The 23,416-nt window shown below is 52.0% G+C and overlaps 1 protein-coding gene across 1 annotated transcript in view; it reads right to left on the bottom strand.

The window, feature by feature from the left end:
* The window catches only part of LOC128725369 (methylcytosine dioxygenase TET), a 142,230-nt gene that overhangs the window by 94,443 nt on the left and 24,371 nt on the right, over positions 1-23,416 (bottom strand). Inside the window, exon 4 of the mRNA XM_053819110.1 lies at positions 22,532-22,609. Within this exon, the coding sequence (XP_053675085.1) occupies positions 22,532-22,609 (78 nt within the window). The remainder of the gene's footprint in view (positions 1-22,531; positions 22,610-23,416) is intronic.

Here is a 23,416-nt window from a genome sequence, read left to right as displayed (position 1 = left end):
AAATCCACTCAGGAGATTCGTTTTTTTTTCTTTCAAAGGTGTCCTTTTTCTCCCTTTTTTTTTTTTGTTTAGGCAAACCTGTCAACCAAGCCTATGATGCGGGGGAGGCAGGATGAGTGGTTTAAAAATGTGGGGGAGTTTTTTTTTTGTCGCTGGAAAGTGCGAAAAGGATACGGCGAGATAGAGAGCGCGAGCGATCGTGAGAGAGAGAGAGGAAGCGCTGAAACGGGTTTTAAAGTGAACACCGTCGAGGAATGTTTTATCGGCATGATTTCTAATGTAAACTTTAATTTATGCAGATTGAAAAATAGCCCCAATTGAAACGCTTTCGAAGTAGGTAGGTGCGTACGCATAAAAACGTGATCCTGTGGAGTCCTGTGCACTTGTGCAGCGTGCGATTCGGCGTGCTAAAGCGCACCCATGCGTCTTCTTCGCTCGCACAGCCAGCAGCACCACGCACGGGCGGTACAATTAATAATTATCTTCCCTCTGCCGGGGCCGGAAACCTGGGTGCAATAAATACTGCGATAAGCTTTAATTAAAAGCGAAGCGAAAATCGCGGAGATGAAAAAAGCCAAAGAAGAAGAAGAAGAAGAAAACAATATCCGTGTGCTGTGCGAAATGGGTGTGTAAGAGGGCACACACAAGGATAATAACGTACCATCACCGCAAATCGCGGTGCGCCCTTTCGTGAGGCGTATAAATTTTCATTGCACACCGCGGGAAAACGGGTTGATCGGTTCCATTCAAGGATTTATGCGCCCGGGCCGGGCTCTAAATTGCACATTCTCGCTTCCTCGTCCGCGGCCGTGTACAATGTTGGCGTCTTGGGTGTAGTGGGAAACCCCGTAACAGAGGGCCGTGCCGTTCGCGCGATACAATTTTTAAAGCGCAACTTTACACCGCACGCCTGTAGTAGCCTAATATCTAGATAACAAGGAAGAAGAAGAAGAAGAAGAAGAAGAGGAAGAAGAGAAAAATCGACTCTTCATGATATTTAATTCCCCACGATCGCTGGCAGGGGTTGGGCGTACTTTTTTTCTTCTTTTCGCTTTGCGCATATAAATCAGATAAACCCGCGTGTTCCTGTGAAGAACCCGCTTCCTGCACACCAGGGGCAATGCATGGCAGTGTGGTAATGTATGGGACTCCCACCGGTTAACCTGGTGGGGGAAATTTGTGGGCTGGTAATTTCTTTCGGGGCCTGTGTAAATTGCCGCCTTATCATGTGTAATTTCTCGCGAATCTTCCCGCAAGTGCTGGCGGTGTAATTTAGTGTTTATCGCACAGCAGTGGGTGGAGGGCAAAAAGAGAGAGAGACAAACACCGAAAGAGAGAGAGAGAGAGAGAGCGAGATCGATTCACCGCAAGGAGCTGCAGTGCAATAAAAATGGCAATTAGAAGGATAGACAGGCGGGATATCGCGACCATAAATTATAGACGCGTGCGGCAAAACTCACGCACGCACGTAGTCTCAGGGACGAGCGCAAACGTCATGCCGCGGATGACCGTGATGGATGGTACGCCGAGTGGGTTTTTCTTTGTGGCTGTGGGGATTGATGCATTTTTCCCGCCGACCTTCTGTCTATTTTTCGCTTCCATTCCCGTTGCCAGCAAAGACGAGCGTGATGGAAGTAAAATGCATCCGGTTAGGGTCGCTGGGTGGGAAAATTATGCGGCAGCTTTGTTTCGTAAGATTGGCATGCCGGATGAAAATGCCATAAATCGTTGAATTACCTGCAGCGCGCCATTCCTTGGCACTTGATTGTTTCCCCGAAACGTAGATGCGAGGGTGTGTTTTGACTGGAAATTATTAGCCCTTTGGGCGGGAAGTCTTTTGATCGCTTTGATCGCAAAGAAGGACCCCTCAATTTAGCCCTGTTTCTTCTTATTACTGGTTATGTTTCGCCAGAAATGCCACCTTCAAACGATGCCAAAGTAAGTTCGAGATTTGAAGAGAGCATTTTCCACCACTCCTTTCTCCCTTAAGTGCAGCCGTTGGTGCACAAATTCGCATTGAGGAATGCATGTGACACCCCCACCCATCGAGTGGGACGACTCCGTCTTAAAATGTAATCCAAAAAAGCGCTCCTGCAGTTGGCGGAAAATTGCGATAAGCTTAATTTTGCCAAGCTTCAAAGGGCAAAACAAAAAAAGAGAGAGAGAGAGCAAAAAGGTCCTTTTGCATATCTTATACAGCTCGCGCGCGTACGTTTCGCGATTCGAATCGGGTTTCCAGCGTGTGTAGTGAGAGAAATATTCCAAAAATGTCCTGCAAGGATCATTTAAATCGCGAGTCCTCGCGTGAATATTCGGTGCACGCTGGCGTATATTGACCAGACGCTGTGCTCTTTCCACCCTGAAAGGTTAGCCTTTTTCCGAGAGTCCTTACTAGCTCGCTCATATGCCTTCCACGATGGATCTCTCTCTCTCACTCGCTCTCTTTCTCTCTCTTTCTTGTGCTCACATCTACTCAGCTCCCCCTTCCTTCTATCGCATGGGGTCGTCCTTTATTATTCGCCTCCACAGAAATGGCTTTCCTCAGTTTCCCCCCTAACGAATCCACCAGTTTCGTCGACGCACAAGCGCGCGCGAGACCCCGTGCATGGTGTGTATGTAATTTATGCAATTTATTCCCGCCACAACACACCCACGTCTCCTTTCGACCGGCTGGCCGGCCTCCTCCAACCTCCAACGCCGTAGCGCGTGAAGCAGATTTAGAAATTGCTTCCTTTCTATCTTTTATTCCACCAGCTTTTCCAATCAACAACAGCGCACATACCGTCGCCGTCATCGTCGTCCTAGCTCTTCGTCCTCGGCACAGAAAATTGCGATCGTTTGTGTGCTCGCCAAGGTTAGTGTATGTGTGTGTGCGTGTGAGCCATGGATCGGGCGTCGAACGGTGCGCTCCAGAGCATCACCACGATGACCGGTCGCGAGCATACATAAGGACTCAGCCATCGTCGTCGTCGTCGTCGTCGTCGTCGTAGTCGCAAGCAATGGACGTCCTTTCCTTCCTTTCGAAAAGGTTCGGGGCGTACAAGGCACATAGGCCACCGCGCGGCAACATCCGGGGTCCGAGCACGTACATATGTACGTACCATATCCAAACCCCACCATGCGATTTCGGCCGCCAAAGAAGGCTGGAAGCTGATGCGAGCGCATAAAAACCATAAACAACCCGAGCGAAATTCGTCCTGCTCGTTACTCGTCCCGGGTGGGTGGCTGGCTGGCGTCCACCAAACCACCAAACCACCCCATCTATCTCGCGCGCTTGCTACGTACGCACTTTTCCGCAACCGCACACGCAACGTCGAACGCAAGCCGCTTGGGTGGGGGAGTTTAATTTTCTTCGCCCATTTCGTCCCCGTCCCGCTTTCTCGAAAAGCTCAGCCTTCAGCCGGGTATTTATTATCTCTCTCTCTCTCTCTTGCTCGCTCGCTAGACCTGTCTCGCTTTTTGCGCCACCGATCGTTCGATCTCGCTCAGCAGCCTGCGCGATTTTTCCGCCACGATTCGCCGACTGGCCAGCCGGCTGGTAGGTTGCAGCAGCAGCAGCAGGTGCAATCCTTCCGATGCAGTTGCACCCCGCTCCATCTCCGAAAAGGCCGAAGGATGTTTCCGTTAGGCCTGCCTGAGAGCTCACCCAACGCCGACGCCGACGACAAAAACTAGCCACGATCGATGGCCACTCGGGGCTCGAGTGCGGGTCGCGTTTTCCTATTGGCGGAAAACGCACTCCAGGCGGTGGCTGGCAGTTTTGCGAAAGGATATGCGTACGTACGTGCGTGTGGGTTTAGAGAACGCATTTCGTTTCCCCCGGCGGGCGGCCAAAGTGGCACTTGTTTGCGTACACGCGTATACGCTCTGCAGCCCATTTCCACGGCGCACTGGTGGCTGATGAAAAGGTTGCACTTGCGGTTCCTTTTCTGCCTTCCTATCCAATCGGCGCGAAGGTGGCACCTGTTCCATGGGGTTCCTAGTTGTGGTTAAGCCGCATCACAGCCTCGCAAAAAGGAGCCTCATTTCGGTAGACTTGGCGAACGACGAACGGCACTCATTTCGAAACGTTCCATCGCAAGGTGTTGCATTAATTGCATGCTGCATGTAGCAGCAAAAGCACCCTTCCCTTTGGCGTTAAATTAATGCGCGCATTCGCCTGCAAAACGCCCCCTGCCCCATCTCCCGTGGCGTTTACTCGATCAATCAAACGTCAGAACGGGCGACAATTCGATCCCATGGCGCAAAAATGCCACCCGCAACTGGGGGTTTCCAGTCGCGCGATCCTTCGCTCGTTCCACGCACCAACCCAACGAATGAATGCAATCACGTTTCGGTGGGTAGCATAAAAAAAACAACAGAACACCCCCATCACCGCCAGCCAAGACACGTTGCTCACCTCCAACACCAGCAGCACCAGGACTTCAGGAAGCGACAGCTGAGGTTTTCCATCAGGCGCGCGCACACACACACACACACACAGCCGGGAGAATGCTTGCCCATCCATATTCCATACCATGCGCCGGTACACGCACACACCAGGCACACGTATAGCAGCGGTGGACGAGAAAACGAAAACATGCTTAGCGGCGAGGTGGAGGTCCTGCGAATCGCAGCAAGGACACCCCCATCTTCTGCCACGCGAAAGGGATTCACTTTTGCGTGCACCAGCAGCAGCAGCAGCACACGCATACACACGCGCTCGATCGAGCGGAGCAGGTGAAGGCAATGTTGGGGATATGAAAGGCGCGCGGAAAGCCATTTCCCAGCGGTTCCGTCGTGTGGTGGTTTTTCCGAGCACCGAGGCAAAACGAGGCGCTGTGAGATGTGGTGCGCGGTTTTCCCTCACAAAACGTGCGCGCACACACTGTGCTGGACTGTGCTCAAATCGACGACTAAATCCAGCGTTTCTGTGTGTGTGTGGTTGTGCTTAGGTAAGACACACGAACGAAAACCCCCTCGGAAAAATAAAAGGAGGGTAGAGCTCGAGCGAGCGAGCGAGCGAGCGAGAGAGCGAATCGAATTGTGCACGAGTAAGAGCGAGAGCGAGAGCGAGAGAGAGAGAGCGAGAGAGAGAGAGAAAGCGCACACGCAGGAAAAACCACGGCCATCGTTTGGGCCGATGGCCGTGGAAGAGAAAGAACGTCCTTATGTAGAGCCTCTTCTCGTCCTATGTTCGTGCCAGTACATACCGGCCGTTGGTGGAAGGCGATGGAAAAGGCACTGGCACTGAAGAGGGGGTGGAAAAGCAATCTGAAGGATGAACCTCATCGGTAAGGGTGCGATGCGGGCACCGGGTGGCACGAGTGAGGCAAAGAAACGGTCCACACACACACACGCGCATACATCCTTCACCAGCCAGCCTTTGCTGGGGCGAGAACAAAAACACCAAAAAAAAAACAGAATGGAAAATGGCTGTGAAGGAATGAATCCGCGATCCGCATGTGCGCTTGTGTGGGTGAGCGTGCGAGCGTGTGGTGAGTGGGGGAGGGTGGCGAGAAAAACCGAACCGAGTGTTTTCCCTATGCGCAAGAAAGCAAAACTCCAGCCATTCGAGAGAGAGAGAAAGAAAGAGAGCGAAACCCAACACAGTGAAGGAAGGCTACGGGAATTGGGTGGCAAATCGCTGCTCAATACTCAGTTACTCAGGACCCCGGGGGGGGGGGGGGGGGGTGACGGACGGAAGGGGCACAACACCCGCGCAACATCATACCCGCGAAGGAAACGCGAGCGCGCGCGCGAAATACTATTGCGCAGGAAAAATCGATACAAGAAAATTTATTTTAATTCCACCAAAAGGAACACTGGCTGGCTGAGTGTTGCGGCGGGTAAAAAGAGCGGTGGCTAAATAATCCTCGCGAAAAATGTGGGCTTCGCAGAACGAACGCACGGCTTCAAGGGGGTTTCCGTTCCAAGGAAGCGTTAATGAAGTTCGCGTTAGCAAAAAAAAAAGGAAAACGACGACACGTTGCATCACGGGCTGCAGCAGCTCGCGTGCATTTTCCAGCACCACGGTGGCTCGATCGATTTTTCCGCCTGGGAGGCCTGTGGGACGGGAAATCCTTTAAAAGCATCTCACCCTTCCCACCTAAAAACAGGACCCAAAATCTGCCTCTCTCGCTCTCTCGCTTTCGTTCTGCTGTCTCTCTCTCTCTTCTCAGCCCGTTCGATAGCTTCTCGGTGCAGTGCATTTTCAGCGGCGCAAAAACGAACACATCCACGTGGCAGGCCGGCCCAGCATCCCTGGCGCAACTATTCGCCGTTCGAAGGAACTAGGATTTGCACGCAAACACACACACACCCACACACACACATGCACGCATACACACAGGATGTATGTGCGGCGACTGGCGTGGCATTCGTGGTCGGGAACGCTGTCAATCTCGTCCTCGTCGTCAGGCAGTCACAGGACGATCTCTCGCAGGACACCTTTGTCCGTTGCCGGCAGCTCCACCCCCCTCTGGTACCACCACCGCAGCCCCTCAGGACCCGAGTGTGTGTGGGTGTGTTTGGTGGGGGGCCGATGGGGGTTGAAGACCAGGCAATCAATATTTTGCACCGCGGTGGCATAAGCAAGCAAGAAGTAAAAGAACTGTGCACAACTGCACACCGACGATGAAGAAGAAGAAGAAGAAGATGGAGAAGAAAAGGAAGGAGTGGAGAAAAAAAAAGAACCGAGTACGCACACACGAAAACCGTTCGCTAGTTTTGTGTACGACCGCGCCGCCACAGCATCTCTTTCTCGCCGCTGGTTTCAGCGCACTGGGGGGATGAATTTTTCTCCCCACACCCACCCACCCACCCAACCGACTACAGATTGATGACGTGGGTGGCGCGTTTGTGAGGCCTCCCGTCCGTCGATCGGCGCTCGATGGTTCACCTGGGAAAAGGGAGCGGTCGAGGTCATTTTCGAGGGCTTCCATATGGAAGAAACGGCTCGCGATTGGGGGTCTGCAGTGGGGTGGATTATGGGAATGGGGTGGGGGGGGGGGGGTGGATCTGGTGTTGGGTACGGGAACTGGACCGTACATAGAAACAAGAAAAGAAACATTTCCTGTATCCCCCCAGCCATCGCTGCCATCCGCGTTCGATCGCGTGGATGCGCAAAAAGGGCAGACCCGTAAAAGTAAGAAAACGTAACAAATGCGGCGCTACTCCAAACACCCACACACACACACCCACACACACAAGATCACAAAGTGTGCTCCCCCCCCACTCCCTCCCCCTCTTCCCCATGGCCGATGGACGCCACCCGACACCATGTGCCGCTAATGTAAGTTATTTATATTGAATAATTTTCGCATTTTAGCAAACGATTTTTCCGACATCATTTTCCCGCTTTGACCCCTGACCGTCGCTCGCCCCCGCTGGAGCATCCGTTAAACGCTGGCATATACCTCCCCCATCCCAGTGCGGGTGTTTTTGCATATTTTCCCACTAAACACGCCGAGGGAGGCCTCCCCCTGCTGTTGGGCAGTTTAGTGCGCGAGTTTTTTTCCGGTGCGTCGCTGGGATTGCGCTTGACGGCGCACGTCCAACAATGCCACGATGCCACATTTTCCACAGCACCACCGGTGGCCATCTTCTTTGGCAAATCCTTAACCCGCGGGCCGCGGAACGGGGTGCGGCAACAAAACAAACAAAACACACATTTGCGAAAACCTGCGGGGGCCTGCGATTCGCCATTGTTTCGGACTCGGCCGACTCGCCGAGGAAATCTCATCAAATTCTGAACAAAATCGATTTCTTTTTCGTTTTTTTTTTGTTGTTGCCACCCACGTGAGGGGGAAGGAGGAAGGGGACACACACACACACACACACCTCCACTGAATTTTCCGGTGAATTTTCACCGAACGCAAAGAGAGCGCACAGCGGACGGTTCGCACCCCCCGTCGGGACACGTCGCGGGTGGAGAGTTTCAAAGCATGTTTCGACATGCTGTGTGTGTGTGGGTGTGTGTGCGGGTATGTGCGCTCCAGCACCCATTACAATGTTGGGCAGGATTTTCCATGCGTGGCCTTTCCAGCGTCGAGAGAGAAGGTGGGTTTTTGGTCGGACAACCAGCGGGACCAGGGGGACAGCACAGCGCGCTGTGGCAGAAATTAATTGGCTCTCCCCCGGCGGTCGCAACGGTGGAAGGTGGAGAAAAACCACACAAAAAATGGCCCTCCACCCACGGGGATGTGTGTGTGAGTGTATTGTGTGGACACACACCCACACCAACGCGTACGCACAGCAGCACCCATCAGGACGTATGTACGTACATGGGCGGCGGTTTAAGGGTTGCTTTTGTTTCTTCGATTTTCGCGTTTTTTTTTGTTTTTTTTTGCTGTTGTTTGTAGCACCTCACCCACAATGGACCAAAGCACGGACGCATCGTATCCTTTATATTCCGTGCACCAAAAATGACGGTAAGTGCGCAAACGACGCGTCGAATAAAGTCTCACAAAGCGCCTCCGGGAGTGCTTATTGAAAGCCTGCTCCTTCGTCAGTTCAGGGGAAAAAAACGATTGTGCAACTTACCTAAAAAGAGAAAGAAGAGAAAAAGAAAGAACAAGAGCGCGTTAGTAAGAACAATCTCGCGAGTGAAACTGTAACAAGGACATGGAAAAGGGTGCCGCGAATGTGTATGAAAACCGTCACAAAAATGGCTGGAAATCTCGCGTCTCAATATTTGCCTGGTAAAGCTTCCTAATCAAGGAAGTGCCCTCAAGTCAAGGAATAAAAAAAAACACCTGCCACGCACAAATCGCCGTTTCATTCATCGAAAGCAGAAGCTTTAATTGGACTGCGCTGGCATCGCTGGGCGGGTGGGTCCTTCTTAGGTAAAGCGCGTTCCGAAGCACCTTTTGCAGGCTCGGAACGATGCGCCGATAAAACGAACGATAAAAGTAGTCCCTTACAAAAGGGGCCATCCTGGCCGGCAGACAGAGCGCCCCATCGCTCGCTCTCCTGCTCGTTACGACCGGTACGCGCAAAAAGTTACAAACCGAAGTAAGTCAAAAACTTTTTACGCTCGACACTCTTACGCATCGGGAAAACCCAGCAGCCGGGAAATTTTCATTCATTCACTCACCCGGCGGGCGGTGGAAACGTGGGCGTGGGTTTTGGACGAACTTCTAGTACTACCTACTTTCGTACCACCGCGTAAGATTGATTGAAAGAGGCTCGACAACGACGACGACTCCGAACGAGGATGATGACGACGGTTTCGCGCGTCACGTTCTGGCGCGTCATTCGCCGGCTTTAGGTCCCTTAATTTCTTACCAGCTTGTTTCCGCTTTTCCCGTGGCGTATAAAAAAGGAAACATCCTTCCCAAACAGAGTGTGAGTCGGTGTTTCCCCGTGGGAAAACCTTCGCCCGCCCCGGGGGTTTTGGTTTTGTTTTCAATGTCATTGACGTGCGCCGGCCGCTGTTGGTGGCTGTTGGAATGGCGTTTTATATTGGCGAGAAGCCCTAACCTTCGGCAACATTTGCAGTCCTCGGCTGGACTTCCGGCCCAAAACAAGGCGGCAAAAAAGGGGGCCATTCAAACCCGCGCGTACACACGCACACACCCGGAAGACGTCTCGGAATGGGTCGTTTCGAAGTAAAACCGGTCGTCCAGAATCTTACGCCTTCGTGCAAGTCGAAAGGGGATTTTCCGAACGGGAAAGATACGGGTGAAAAAGAAGCTGCCCGGGCTATTACGCTCCATTTGACGACCGTTTTTTTCTGCCGAACGAGCGCTGGCGTGAAACGGAGAAAACTGCGCCCTGTCGGTGGGAAGGATTTTAATATCCTTGCCCGACCTTTTACCATCCTCAATCCCGAATCCGGAGGTTGCATTTCAAGGCCACGGGTTGGTTGGTCCTTCCTTCCGACGGCCGTTGACCGTTCGGCATCGCAAACGCCGGAATCAAACGATCAACTTTTCCGGCTACCGAGTACCGAAGAAAAGCTCAACCGTGGAAAATGCCGTCCGGCCGGTCGGACTGGTCACGCGTTTAAGGGGAAAACAAAACTGCCGTAAAAATAAATATTCCATTCCGGCTGGACGGCCATTCGTTCGGTGGAGCCACGATGCGCTCCGTCGCCCGATCGAGGAAATCATCCTTTTCTTATCCCATTCGAACGTACGGCTTAAGGGCAACGACCTTTGTGGGTGAGTTTTTCTTTTGCTTCTCCCCAACATCGTCTGCTGTGCGCATGGTGTCTTCTCTTTTCTCCCTGCGCGGAGTCGTTCCCAGAAGAATTCCCTTTCCATGGGATCGCCCGTTTTTTTTTTCTTCTTCCTTTCGCTCGATTTACTACGAATTTCCCAGCGCTCCAACGGCAGCGCTCTTTCTTTGCCGCATTCGTGTACGGCATCGTGTGTTTATGCATGACCGCCCCGATAACGATAAACGCGCCGGTTGGCGGGTTCGGCGTTGACCCCGATTAAGGGTTTTGTTGCACATTCGGGGCTGGACGGTGTTGTGCGCCAAAAAAATGATAATCCTCATAAGCGATACCATTCTCTGGTGGGGGTTTTGTTCATTCCTTATCCGCCCACCGATTCCCGTATTGATGGACAGCACCCAAATGGGGCCCCTTTTTACGGCTGAAAATGGACCGTGTTTTTACTTTCATCCGCCCAATCAACCACAACCCAAGGTCACGTGGTTGGAGGTTGTGTTTATCACTTCATTCATCGTTTCCAGCGTACGCACAAACAAACCACAGCTGATAAAGTATGCACATTGTATTGCGAGCGAGCCGACGAGCCCCCAACCAATATTATTCGGGGGAAATCGCGAACGACGAGCTCGGAAAATCCCATATTTAACCTCACGTGCAGTTGCACATGCACGCGCGCGTGTGTGGGTGTGTGTGGGTGGGTGTTTGTAACCAGGCACGTGTGTCGATTGTGAGTGGTGCCTTTTTTTCCCCCCATTCGCCAACTCGAACGCGATCCATTGCCCTCGGTGTGTCCGCTTTGCGACAGGATTAAAATAAAACATGCTCCAAACAAACGGGCACTGAAACACCCACACACATACCCGATGCACTCATAAATGGGTTCGCGGTTGCAGCCACGTGCAACAGTTTCGATGTGCCCACCCCCATGGGTGGTGCACACCCACACACCCACCCACACACAAACACGTTCCCGCCCGGTTTTATGCGAATTTTATCAGCACGCCACCGCCCAATTCCACCGAACGGGGAGTCCCAGGCGAAACACAACCGGAAGCGCGCAACAGGATTTTAGTTAGTTGTGAATGAAAATGAATTAAATGTGATGGTCGTTTGTGCCACCGGCCACACGAAAGGTACAACGGAGGACCCTACGTGGGTGTGTGTGTGTGGGTTGTGTTTGCTTTTTCACTGCAACTCCCCACTCGATGGAGCTCCACGCGTCCGAGCTCGACGCTGAGTTTGGAGTGAAAGTTGGCCGCTGGCCCTACGTTGGCCCGCGCGCGCGTGAAGGGTGGGCAAAGATAAATACCGGGAAAACATGGGAACACAAAAATCCACCCCTTCTGACCCAACCAGCACGGGCAGCATCCACCACCGCCGAAGCGCTGGAGAAACACGGAAAATTGTGAATGAACGTGTTGTGGCAGCGCGAGCCAACCTGGCGCGTTCGGACGTTCGCTCGGTTGAATGAATTGTTTGGCCCGAACTGCAGTTCCCGGGTGGTGGTTCGGTTTCATGGTGCAGCTGCAACGGTCCAGTGCAATCTCGGGTGTTGCTGGACGGTGAAGAATGGAGCAAAAAAAAACAGTATTATTCCAGCCACGCGAAATGTACTGCTCTGCTCGACTCGGATCGTGCCCCCGGTATGGAAAATTGTACCAACGACACACGGATCGGGGCTGGGATGACGAAAAAAAAAAACATCAACGTGTGTGTCCCTCGCGTCCTGGCGCGGCAGGAGTTAAACATTTACTATATGTTTAAATTAGAGCACATGCATTCAACCTTGACCACGGACGAACGAACGAACGAACGAACGAACGAATTGGGAGGGCGATTTTGAGTGGGTTTTCCAGCTTTCCACCGGCCATTCGGTGCCAGTCGTGGCTGTGCGGAGGTGTGCGTGTGATCGCCGGAATCGCCCGAAAAGGACATCAAACTGAGTTGAGTGGCCCTTCATCCCATTCCCGGCGTTTTGCAGGTGACACCGACCGATACGTTTGCGTTTTTTGTTTTCTCGATCGTATCGTTGTGCCGGTGCGATTGGATTTCGAAAACGAGAGTGATTAAATATTGAACCACGCGGTCGCATTGTCCGAGGTCAGATATTGAGAGCGTTGATGTCATTCAAGCGTGAGAACAGTGCTACTGTAGGTAGGTGCATGTGCAATTCAACCGTTCTCGGACCTCCCGCTAGCGACAAAACACGCTCCAGAAAGCTGGCTCGAAAGGCGCAACAACCCGCGACACGAACGCGACCACCACCGTTCTTCATTACGTGAGCAGCGTCCTTTTTTGTTCGCTTTTCTTTGCTTTCCAACTCCTTGCCAGACGCGTCAAAAGCTTATAAACAAAGCGGCAAGAGAGGGCGCAAGAAAAAAAAAGAAGAAGAAAAGAGAGCAACAAAACGAATGAAGACGAACGCGAACGACGGCGCAGAACACATAGCACGTAATTTAATTAAACCAACTGCACCTCCAACGCCAAAAACATCACCCATTCGTCAAGTTTGGCGTGAAACGGGAGCGCATTCGCCAACCCAACCCCCAGAAAACGGCAAAATGGCGGCCAATTTTCTTCGTCACGCAAGAAGACGAACCCCACGACCCAGGCGTTCCAGTACCCAGACCTGTTCGTTTCGTCGGCGTTTGGGGCGATGGTTTTCCAGACAGAACCCAATCGCAGGCGTCGCAGACCCGCCAGAACGATGGAGTCAGTGCCCGATTAAGCGCCCCGATGGGGAGGGGGTAGATTGCAGCACCAACCCGTCGGAGTGCATCCGAAGCGCCGGAGAGCGAGTCGTGGTTTTACGACTGCCAAACACGCCAAAGCCATCATTTCGGATCGTCTAGGCGATGGTGAACACATAAAAAGCTCTCTCGCTCTGACGCCAAAATCCATAATAAACCATTATTGGAGCCCCAGCCGAACGGAACGGAATCGTTTAGCATATTTAGCAGCAACCCGGTGGGAGCTGAAGAACCCACACGACAGGAAAACCGCACGTGGGATGCATTTCTAACGAAGTTTCTGCATTTATTCCCCTCGAGAAAAAAAAACAGGACGCGCCATCCCTTCGAAATCGATCCCATCGAAAGCGATCGTGCGAAAGTGAAATCTCCACTCAAGTCATGTGTGACTCGGCTTTCCTGCCATTTTTTTTTCTAGCCAGGCGGTGAGATGCCAGGCGGAGTCTTGCAATTTATTGCGAGAGCCCTGAGGAGGCTCATTATTTAAACGCTTAAAACCGGTGCGATCTTAACGGCCGTAACTTAAGCTCTATCCCACCACCCTTACGTTCGGCAAAAGAACCCGCCGTCCTTCAGCGTGGCCTCTGCTCTTTGGCGCTAGTGCGCGTGCAAGAACACGGCGTAAGAAAACATGACGCCACACGGGTGTTCGAGGCCACGTGGAATGAGTTTCTCGATTGGTTTTTCCGCCGCCACGAATGAACTGCCTTCGAACCCCTGTTCTGGATGCTACTCGTCTGACCTTGTTTGGACCCCCCCTCTGTGACCCACGCGGCTAGAATTCACACGGTGGCATTTGCAGGCACAACACCCCTTCGGCGGGTGGGGGGTTGGATTGCGTTTAGTGTCGTTGGTTCGTTCCTTACCGGTGTTACATTGCACACTTTGCGGATGGTTTTGTGCCTTCCCGTGGGTCTCTTCACGCGAAATTCCTTCGCTTGCACCTTCCCCCGGAAGAGAAAGTTTTTCCCCAGCTGCCACACCACATCCTCCCCCCCTCCCCCCGCCTTGGGTATACCCGTTCCGGTACACCGACCCACCGAATCCACCCACGCGCGAGGGACACAAAAAAATGCGCGACACCGGCAAACCGGATTGCAAATTTTATTCGCTGCAGTTTGGCGGTGGCGGGAGAAGGATGACGGTGGGTGCCCTTGCACCGCTGCCCCGCGGGTGCATTTATTTAATCCCCTCGCGCTCAACCCGCATGTAACCCCCGCTGCGGGAGCGTGACAGCAAGAGAGGAAGTTTTTTAATTTGTTTCCTACTTTTTATGGGCTCATTTTGTATTTTCTTTTTATTTTCCCTGCTGCTGGTAGCAAACAAAACTCTCAAATGCCACTGACACACGGTCCCCGACTTGTTGCATCAACGATCGCTTTCTCTTTTCACAGTCCACCGCCAGAACGCAGCGTGCTTTCGTGCGCGTAATCCGAGGCATCAGTAGTGTGGTAGGCATGGTAGTAGAACAGGAGAAAAAAAAATCACAATCGGTCCGGTGGTCCCCCCCACAATTCTGTGCTGCCAATTCCGTGAGCCGGTTTTCGTGGCACTCTCGGTTGGCATTATTCGCCGCTCGTCCGCGGTGTCCTCGTTCTGTGGTGCGCGCGTGCTTACGATTTTATATTTTAATATGCATAGCATAAACACCACCAAACGAAAGAACGAACGAACGAACGATGCTGGGCCGCCAGCATAACCACAGCAAACAAAAAAGCAAAACAAAAAAAAACGAGTAGAAGCGAATGCATTCGCAATCGCAGAGATCGGTGGTAGAACGCGAACCAACAACCGGTCCCGTCCCGGCCTTCCCGAACGCATGAAATGTAGGTCATGCGATAATGAGAAAATTTCCCTTTCGTTTGCGACGGTTTCATTTTTCACCGAGGGTGCACGCGGTCGCGTGGATGTGGGTCTTCCTCCAAAGGGTCTTCGAACGGGCCAAGAAGTGCATACACACAAGCGGCGTTTCGATTCCGATTCGTTGGCTTTGGGAGGAACAAAAAAAAGAGCGGTTCCCCAACGGTTCATTCACGAGCCTTGAGTGGGATGCACTCGCGTTGACCCGTCTGGTGATGGCGTGCCGTGATGTGAACTGGTGGTCCCAAAGAAATGGCCCTTCTGAATGGGTGGTGTGTCGGGCTTTAAGGGCAAGTGTTATGCAACGCAACGCCACAGCAAACTCCCTTGGTGTGGTACATGAACAGGAGGGATTTACGTGCGATTTTAATGCGAAGTACGAAACCATGCGGCCCCTTATTTTTTTAGCGCACACGCAAAGAGAGAACTGGAAGCTGACAATGGTTGGGAGTGGATACCCCACGAAAAGGTACTAAGGTTTAACAAAAGCGGCGAAAAACCGAAACCGCCCAAAGTACGGGGGTCAACCGTACCAAAACAAAAAAAAAAGAAAACAAAAAAACCATGTTCCCATAAATATTCAATGAGTTAAAGCCGGCGCGAATCCAGCCGGTAGGTGAAATACTGAAGACGCGACGTAGATGAAAGGGAGCAAAAATCGTGCGCACAAAAGCACGACGGCACAGGACGACGACGCAGATGCAGGGAGAACCGGTACCGAGTGTCCTGGCGGGGAACGAGCAACGAAAAACGCATAAACTATGCTGCGATAATAAGCTGCAGCGGTGAAATATTGACATATATGCGAGCGAGAGATAGCCACGGTCGTGGTGGTGCTGAAGCAAAAGGAACGGAAAACCTCCAACCTCCAAGCGCGGCAACATCGGGTCGAAAAGCAAAAAAAAAAAGGGGGAAGGAAGAAAAACAATCCTGACGCAAGCGAAAAATAACACACACGCAAAAAACAAAAATAAAAAGGTACAGCCAGCCGCTGGAATATTTATGAGCGATTGTGTTTCGCTTTCGTGCACCGTACTGTACACGTTTCCGCGGATTCGGCGAAGGGTTTTACTTCTTTTTTTTTTTTCGTTCACGCTAGCGAGGAAAAATTGCGCACTTTTTTAGTTGCCAGTTTCCATAAAGCGGTGGTGAGTTTAGTTTGTAAACAGGCCGGTGGAAGTTTTTCTTATATTGGCAACAAAAAGGCCTCTCAAAAAGGGCGACCATTGGAAATCCTTCCACTGCGGCGACCCTTTTGGGAGGCTTTTTAAACACGGGAAAAGCAGCAAAAAAAAAACATTAAACCAGCTTCTTTTGCTGAACACATCTTTTTGATCAACAAACCCCGTTGCAGTGCGCGCTCGAAACGAGTTGCTTCAACTGCATCTCGCGGGTGCATCGACGCAACGCGCTGCACAAAAAGCTGCACATTCAAATACCGCCCGGGTGGGGAGAAAAATTTACAATTTAAATGCCTTCCGCCTGAACCTCGAAAACGCATCCCACCACGCGGAAACGAAGAGCAGATGCGCCAGATTCGCATTCCGCTGTCGCATATTGCATCGGGTGACGGCAATGCAGGAAGAAACGCGCGTCGAGAAGAAAAACACGGAGCCACAAAAAGCAGCACACGGGAAGACGACACGCAAGTGGGTTAATCGGGAAGGCAGATTGCATCGATGATATTACATTATTTTTAATTGGATCGTGCTTTTTTTACACACACTCTCTCTACTCTGAAACTCAACGAAAATAGCGAACGTTTAGCAAACTTTCGCGGCCGCCATCATCGTCTGCCTAATCGGATTGGATGGTGTCCCACCGTTTCCTAAGCCTTCCTTAACTCGTAATCGACCTCAATTTAAAGCCCAAACCTCCGGTTTACCTCGGCTTCCCAACGCACCAGCGCGAGTGCATCTGGGTGCAGTACCTAAAACTCTGCGTGCGATGATCGTTAAACTCCCCCCCCCCGAGAGAGCGAGAAAGGGTCGTGGTGTCTTTGACGAGAAAGGCCCGTGGAACAGGTTTTTCTTCCTCTAAACACACGCAAACACACACACATACACCCTAGGGGGGGCACGAGTTATTTAGAACGAACGGTACTTTCGACTGCACCGCGGGCAAACCGGAAGAAGAAACCACGCGTGGGGGTTGTGATGCACTGCGAACTGCAAGATGCAGCAGCTTGCACTCGAGCGATCGTTTTTTGCGAACGAAAAAAAAAGCAACACCATCGCGAAAAATGTCGCTATGTAGGATGGGAAAACTTTCCTGCGGGGAATTTCGTGCGGGAAAACTTCGTGTTTTCGTTTCGTCACTCATTCGCTCGCTCGAAGGGCTCGCCACCGGACTGCTGCAATCCACCCGGGTCAGTGTGTCACGGTGTACAAGAAGCCGCGACCTTAAGCGAGCCGGAATGCTTCCCTTTTGGATGGTTTAGAAACGTGCGCTCCAACGGGATCCTTTTGCGTGGAATTACGCGTCACAAAACCAAAAAAAAGCACAATACTATTGCCCCATTGTGCGTATGCGAGCCAACAAGGAGCCCCTTTTGGTCTGTTTGAACGACGTAAAGCTCTCTTCCGGAATTGACCGACAAACGGCCTTCGATTCGAGGGAGAGATAAATACAAGCTCGTTTGAAGATGCCGCCCAGCTGGACACAATAAAAAAAAACGACCGCCGGCAAAACAGTGGTTTGAAGCTCAACAAGTAGCACTCGAGCAAGAGCCTCTCAAGCGCAACCCGGCCACCTGAACAGGGAAAGTGAACGCGAGCCGAAAAACCTTGAACTTCAGGCACAATCTCACAATCGAAAGCCTATCCCAACAGGTACAGCCTCCAGCGAACACGCTTCTCAAGCGCATCTCAACGCATCCCCGATGAAAGGAGACGCTCATAATCATCACCATCACCGAAAAGCCATAAAATCTACCGAATACTACTGAAGAGGCTGAGCGCTCTGATCGCGCTTCTGGCGCAGAAGTCGATACCCTCGCCTGGCCTCAAAACGGAATCCTCACCGAAGAAGACGAGGTGTTGATGATGGCGCTTGTGGCGGTCGTCCCAACACTCGCATCGCGTCGACCAGCTGATGATGGGGGTCTCTCAAAGTGGGCAATAAAATCCGAACAAAAAAAAGAAAGAAAGAAAGAGAAGCAACAAAACAAAACCCACCACAACCGGGGAGATGCCCGAGACGGACACGGCCTCCCGTGGGGCACGAGTGAACACCGCCGTCGGGCAGGGGAATTTCGATGCTTCCGAAATCGGTTTGCCAGTGTGCCCGGGTTCCGATACTTGATATCTTCTTTTATGGTATCGTGATATCTTTACGTGCAGGTATCGGACGTCTGTTCGTCTGTTCGTGGGACAAGCGAGATTCGATCCCCTTTCGTGAGCGATTCTAGGGATCTACGTGTGGCTTTTATTTTGCACGACGTTCGAGTGGGTGTATTGCTGTGGGGTTACCTTTTTATGCACCGAACTGTGGGTAGTGGGGAGAAAAAACGCGATTCGGGAGCAATAGGACATGAGAAAAAGCTAGCTGAATAGCCGAAGGACATGCAGAAGGCGTACAATGATGCCATATGGAAGCTTTCGAGCAGGTTTTTCCACCTCTAAAAGGAGGGCTGGACTTTAACCCCATTTATGTCCATACACCTTCCAACTCGAGCCCACTGTGTGATCATCGTCACCACCAACTGGTCAAGAAGTCATGTGCCAAGTGTGAACGAAACGAAACGGCACGGTACGGCGGCTTTCTCACTTCAGGGCGTAATCTTTTCCGTTCTATCTGCGGTTCGTCTGGCGCGATACGGCACACGCCATCGACAACCATCCGGAGACGACCGCACCGGATCGTCTGCAGACCGTCTGTGGCCTTCCCAAAGCTGTCGGAGGGACCGTTTCACTTGACGGACGGGACCGCGCGTATCTCGGAATCGAATCAAAACCCCCGACGCTAACCCATTCCATCCGGCACGCCTCCATCGTGGGCACGTGCCAGACGCGCTTGGAAAAGACCCCTTCGAGAGGCCGCTCTGTTAGACGATGAGCCGCTTACTTGGGGGATTCCCTGTTCCACGTAACGCAACACATACACAAACGCTCGCGCCGAGTCAGCCAGACGACGCGTGGCGTCACACGGTTGCAGTCAGCGTGAGCCGCGCGCTACGGAAGAAAACCGAGACGGTTCCTTTTTACCCACGCGAGGGAATTCAGGACGCGGTTTGGTGAGAAAAACGTGCCACACGAACACCGGATGGCCCGCGCAGTGGGATGAACTTGAACACCGTTAACCTTTCGCTCGTGTTGGTAAGGACGAAACTTCACCCGTAACGGAGAAACCAAACAGCGCAGATCGACGCGCCCTTTCGAGCCCATCCACAACGAGCGGTTCAGGAGCGACACCTTGGCATCCTGTTCACGGGAAAACGGGCTAGGCAAGAGCTTACCCTCACGAAAGCTGCCAGTACCAAGGGCTGGTACGCCAGATGTGGCTTTTACTTTTCCTGCGAATCCGGGACAAGGATTCGCACGCCACTCAGCCACCGGTTGCTTCTCGGAAACCGCACACCGGTTGGGTGATGGTAGGAGCAGGAAAAAAAAAACACTCCCTCCCCCACACACACACACACACACTCTAGAGGATGGCATAAAAATTCGCAGTCAATGGAGTAGTAAAAGTCCACGCTAACTCTCTCGTCATCAACGCCGCTAGTCCTCTTGCACCGTGGCACGATGGCAGGACAGCTTTTTTTTACCGCTACGTTCCTTCCATTCCTTCGCTAAACCCGGCGGATCTATGGCCGAAGCAAGAAGCAGCTAGCTAGCACACAACTCGTCCTCGAGGTCTTTCCAGCTGATCTTTGGATCCGGATTGCAACCTCCACCGGGTGAATGAGCTCCGAGAGAGAGAGAGAGAGGGAGCGAAAATGAATGAAAACACCCAGCGTTTGTTGGCGTGCGACCAAAGGAGCGAAGGAATCACCCTGTACCGGACGAACCATTTGGAACAACGCCGGAATTGTCGTCCTAGTCGTCGTCGTCGTCGTTGTCGTCGTCCTGGGCCGTGTGTTATCGCTCAGGCACTCGAGAGACGTTGGGATGCCATTCGCCTAGAGCTTTTTAACTTCTCTTCCTTCGTTTTCCCAGAAAGCAGGATCCACATTCCATCTGTTTTCGCAATCCCAGCCCTCGCCGAGTGCCCGACCCCACGCTGCCAGGAACGACAGCAACAAGTAAAAGTTTTTCACACCCCGCACAAACCGACGTCCTGCCCTTTTTTTCTGACGGAAAAGCAGCAGTTCTCTGCTAAATGCCCAAACGAGACTCCGTCTCCGGCAGGTTAGAGTGCCGGCCGGTCGACCGAGTTATGGACACCGACTGCGAAACACACACACACACACACACACACGTACACAAGACACACCCTTCGTTCGCAACTTTTTCTAGGCCACCCCCGGGGGGAGAGGGAGGCTAAAACAGAAGCAGCATCTTCTTGCAGGATGTGCCGGCCGGCCGATGGAGCTATAGAAAAAAAATAAAATAAAACCCCGGTAAACCAATACCATCGTTAACGGCCATGAAACGGAATACATAAGAACTCTGGAACCCTGTAATGGCGGCCTGGGCGGTGCGGGAAATGGGCCGACTAACTTTGACGTTATTTCACCTTTCCCTCAAACATTAGAGCACGAAGGATTTCTTCTGTGGAAGGGCTCGTTTTTTTTGCTCTCTCTCTCTCTCTCTTTCATTCCCGGCGCCTCCGGAGAACGAGGGTTTCCCCAACACAACAATCATAAACGGTCAAACGGCCATGACCCATCAGCCCCCGGTAGACATCATCGTCGTCGTCGTCGTCGTCGTCGTTAGACGATGCGCTATCGTAAGACGATGAGATGGCAAATGAAATGCAAACAGCAGCAAAAAAAAGGCAGATAGCACATAAAATGGAAAGCAAACCCCAAACGTCCAATCGACCTGATCAGCTGATGGTTGGTGCGGCCTGGGTTGGGACCTAAACCACCCTTCAATCGATTGGGAACGGAAAGTGATCCTTTTCATACGATTCCCCGTACGACCTTCGCCGGTTGGGCTATAAATACACGTGTTCATGAAACGAACCAACCCACCAGCGGCGTACTCCTGGGTGGGGGGGTCTTTTTCCAAGTAGTCAATCATTCGACTTTGAATCGTAACGATTTAAGAGCTAAGGAGGCCCTTTTTTAAATTTCCCAACCGTACGCTCACGCATCACAGGAGGCTATGGTTCCGGGCGGGGATTTAAAGTGTGCCTTCAAAACTCCGTACCTTTTGCATCTTCGTGATCATCTGCCCGGAAAATGGCCTTCCCTCGTCCGTTTTGACTTTACGGCTGTCTCTCGACAGGGAGTTTGTGCTTCTTGGGTACCTTCTTGGTCCCTTTGGCTTATCAGCCCACCCACTCGACTATCTCTATCTCGTTCTCAGTCCCCGTTTGGGGGATTCCGAATCCGCAACAATCCAACCAAAACGCCTTCGCTCCTCGTTCGCCGACCATTAAAAGCGTTTTATGTGTTTTAAGTAGCATCCGCCGAAGGATTTTGGTCCTTTCGCCTTTCATCAGAGTGAATGGAAAGCTGCCAACACGACGGGACTGCTCGCTCCGTTGTGCGTGAGGAGACGCACGCTTTTCTCACACCACCAAGGACGACGACGGCGGCGGTGAAAAAGGATAAGCGACGGTTCCGAGCGAATCCTTACCGCATCCCACGAACGGAAGGCGCTGCGGTGCGGTGTTTTGTCTGGCGAAAAACGGAAAGTATTCCGCTAGACGATTCCACACACAAACCGGAATCGTTCGAAAGAATGCCATAAACGTAAGCCGGCTGTGGAAAGGGCCTTTTTTTGGTGAGGAAAGAAAACGTTTCCCGCCGCACAGAAAGTTAGACGCCGGGGACACGATAACACAGCCACAGCCGTTCGCTGCGCTCTGTTGATGCCAAGGACAACGACGATGACGACGAGGACGATTACGTTTACGACCGGGGACTACTGCTATTGCTGCTGCTGCTGCTGCTGCCGCTGCTATGGTTGCCGACGGCAAGGCCCTTTGCTTTCGTCCTTGCCTTTGCCGGGGATGGTGTCGGGTTGATCCCGTCCCGTACCGCACAAGATCCTTGCACCTTGGACCCTTGGTTTTCCTTTGCCACGAGCTTACCACTTTTTGACTTTGATTTCGGGGCATTTTCGTGGCGAGAGAAGAGTCGGGCCCAATCCCTCCCCGACGTCTGCGAGATGTGCCGGGTTTTCGCTTTCGCTTACGCCGAAGCGCTTCAGCAGGGGGTTTTCCCAACGCCGGAAGCGCCCAGGAATCATATGATCCGTAAGCCGGGTGGCTCTGCTTTTATTTCCACCGACACGCCAGACGGCAGAGAACGGTGAATGGGCGCAACGAACTCGCTGCTGCTGCCGGCCCGTCAAAGAACGAACTGTGGGACGTGATTACCGAAAGCGTGTTGAGGCAGATCCGGCACTCAAGGCCAAGGACCCTGTGTTTTTTTTTTTTTTGCTGTTTCTGTTTCTCTGCTATTTGCGATCAAAGCAGCCCTTCGGAGGCCTTACAACCTAAGCTTGCTTGGATCGAGACGCAATTTTCTCGAGAAAATGGAAAATCGCCTCCACCCGAATTGGACGGTTTAATTCGCGCGATTCGCCAGGGATACTACTAGCTACGGGGGTGTGAGAGAGATAAGTGTGATTGCTTGTATCCTTACCCCGCCACCACGTCCTCGTCCGCGGCCACGCTTTCCATCGGCTCGGATCGCCTGTCCGTTGGCGTCGTACGACACGATCTAGAGTGTGTTGTGAAACCGTGGCCCGATCGCCAGGGAAATTGGGATTTGCGAATGCAAAAGAAAATGGAATCGACGGAGGGAAATGCCGGTGACAAATCGGCATAGGGAAGAGAGAGAGAGAGAGAGAAAAGAGAAGAAGAGCAAAAGTAAGGGAAATGAATGTATTGCGCTTGATCGTGGGGTGGGCAGCCAACATAAAATTTGTGCTGGTCCAAAGCAAGCAAAAAATTGAAAAAAAAACACAAACACACGCCCAATGCTACACCAACACCAAACTCATCAACTTCTAAAAGCGGCGAAAGTGTGTTCAATTACTAGCGCTACTATTGCTACTAAATTTCTGCCACTAAAATACGGGAAATCCGTTAAATAGTGTGCTCAATTCCGAGTGGAACATTCAATCTACGTGGCAGTAATGATGTGCGCAAAAATTACTAAAATATAAAAAAAAGCATCAAATCTGCATAAATATACAGCTACTAGTTTAATCAAATCATAATTTTCTACCACTCGCGCATGATTGCGTCACCCTTAAATTTGACAAATAACAGTAGTTACGGCAATTTGCAATAAGCATATAATTTCAATTCGAATGCAGAAAATCTCATTCGCGGTACAAATGCGTAATTGAAAGCCAATTCCTGCGCCAGTGTCTCCGCGTGATCGATCAATTTATCCCTTCCACCGGCGGACCGGCTCGTTCGTCCTCAGAGTTCGACCTCGCATTCGCATTGCGAGGTGCAATTGAACGGGATTTACAATATCGTACCCCCGTAACGTGCAATAACCGCAAAAAAATGTCTT

Source organism: Anopheles nili, chromosome 3 (genome assembly GCF_943737925.1).
Source record: "Anopheles nili chromosome 3, idAnoNiliSN_F5_01, whole genome shotgun sequence".
Classification (NCBI taxonomy): Eukaryota; Metazoa; Arthropoda; class Insecta; order Diptera; family Culicidae; genus Anopheles; species Anopheles nili.
The sequence above is the reverse complement of the archived record's forward strand: the minus strand, read 5'-3'. Positions and strand labels throughout refer to the sequence as shown.